The sequence below is a fragment of the Plasmodium gallinaceum genome, assembly GCF_900005855.1.
Source record: "Plasmodium gallinaceum strain 8A genome assembly, contig: PGAL8A_v1_130, whole genome shotgun sequence".
In the NCBI taxonomy this organism is placed as follows: domain Eukaryota; phylum Apicomplexa; class Aconoidasida; order Haemosporida; family Plasmodiidae; genus Plasmodium; species Plasmodium gallinaceum.
The window spans coordinates 214,982-217,019 of record NW_021628289.1 but is presented as its reverse complement, the minus strand read 5'-3'; the positions used below and the strand labels follow the sequence as shown (position 1 = coordinate 217,019).

The window sequence follows — 2,038 nt, the reverse complement described above, 5'->3', positions numbered from 1 at the left end:
ATACAAAAAAAAAAAAAAAAAAAAGAAAAAAAAAGATAATACAAGTTAAAATTTAATCAGATAAAACAATAAAAATATACTTCTAAAAAACATATATATATATATTAATTACGTAAAAACAATAAAATAAAAACAAAACAATAACTGAGTATATTTATATGATACATTTAAAAATAAATGTTATTTTACATAAAAACATTATAATAATAATAAAATTTCTGTACTTTAAAAAAAAAAAAAAAAAAATTGTATTCATACAACGTTCAGTAAAATATACTCAAAAGAAAAGAAAAAAAATATATATATTTATATAAATATATATATTTATATAGAGATAAATGCTTGAGAAAACTTTTCTAAATTACTAATTAAAATTTTTTGTTTTTTTATTTTATTTTATTTTATTTATATTTTTTAATTTATTTTATTATCATTTTTTTTTTTTTTTTTTTTTATAACATCAGAAAGATGTAATAAAATTTTACATTTTTTATTTTTTTATCCTATTGAAATTTATTTTCTTTTACTGTACATTTTTAATATCATCTTTATTTTCTATATTTTCTTGATCATTTTTATCTTCTGTATTATCATGATAACTTATATTACTTACATTTAATTTATCTGTTAATGTGCAACTTTTCATATTAACAGAATTATTACTATTCATAAAATTTAGTATATTAGAAGTCATTTCTACATCTAATATATTAGAGTTTTTATTTGTTTCATCTGAAAGCATATCTACAGAAAACACTGAATTATTTGAAAATCCTTCTTGTTTTGCATTACTAATAACCAGGTCGTTTAATTTTTTAAAACTATTAGATGAATAATTAGAAATGTCATTTTTGTCTATATTAAAACTTTCCCATGTATTGTAAAAATTTTTATTCTTATAAAAGTGTTCTGTTAAAATATTATTGTAGTTTTGTAAATTGTCATCATTTTTTACCTTATTTACAATTTCTTTAAACATATTATCAACAATAACACAAAGATAAGAACTTAATGAGGTAGGTGTATTATAAAGTTTACAATTATTAACAATTAAGTTAACATCATCAAAAAATAAATTTAAATTATTATATTTTCTTTTTCTGCATCTAAAAATTATTTTATTTATATACATTGGTTTTTTAATAACACTATAATACATCGGTGCGTATGTTTCATTAACTTCATTTAAAAATGGTTTATAATGTGCTACTTCAGAAATTTCATTCATAATTATTAATAAATTTTCATTAAATTTTTCAATTATTTCTTTTATATTATTATATGTGTTTCCTTTTTTCATTTTTTTACGTTTCTTTTCTTCTACGTTTTTATTATATATATTTGAATTGGCGCTTCCTTCTGATAAACTGGTAGTTTTTCTTATACTTTTATCTGCTAAATTAATTACAATGTTATGTTCATGACTTTTTTTTTTATTTTTTTTTTCTTCTTTTTCTTCCTTACTTTTCTTTCTCTTCTTTTTCTTTTTTTTATCCTCTTCATTTTCTTTACCATCCGTGTTTATAGAACTAGTTTTTTTTATTTGATTCTTTTGAGATTTTTTTTCTTCATTACATTTTTCATCTCCTTTTTTTTCATTTTCATGTCCTTTTATAGAATTATTTTTGTTATAGTTTGCTTGATTTTTCGATTTGGCATTACTTATTTTATTTTTTTTTGTTGTTATTTTAATTGGTGCAGTAAGAGAAGAATCTTTCATGATATTATGTAAATTTTTGTTATGTTTCTTATTGTTCATTGAGTAATTCGTATTTACAAATTTTTTATTTAGTACATTTTTATTATCACCATATATTTCATTAATTTTTCTTTTTTTATCTTTGCTATCAGTATTTTCATCATGTTTATTTTTTTTTTTTTTCTCAATTTTCAAACTATTTTTTTCTGAAACACTCTTACTTACATTCCATGTTTTTATGTCTTCTCCTATAGTTGGAAATATATTAAGTATGTTTTTGAAACTTGCTGAGATACCTTTTTTATTTTTTTTATTTTTTTTTTTTTTAAATTGACTAAA

At 18.1% G+C, this 2,038-nt stretch overlaps 1 protein-coding gene across 1 annotated transcript in view; it reads right to left on the bottom strand.

The window, feature by feature from the left end:
* Nucleotides 1-523: 523 nt before the first annotated feature.
* PGAL8A_00455700 (conserved Plasmodium protein, unknown function) overlaps nt 524-2,038 on the bottom strand; it is a gene marked incomplete at both ends in the record, with an annotated part of 9,438 nt that continues 7,923 nt past the window's right edge. The window contains one exon of the mRNA XM_028673316.1: nt 524-2,038. This exon is cut by the window's right edge and continues 7,923 nt beyond it. Coding sequence (XP_028529780.1) covers nt 524-2,038 — 1,515 coding nt within the window.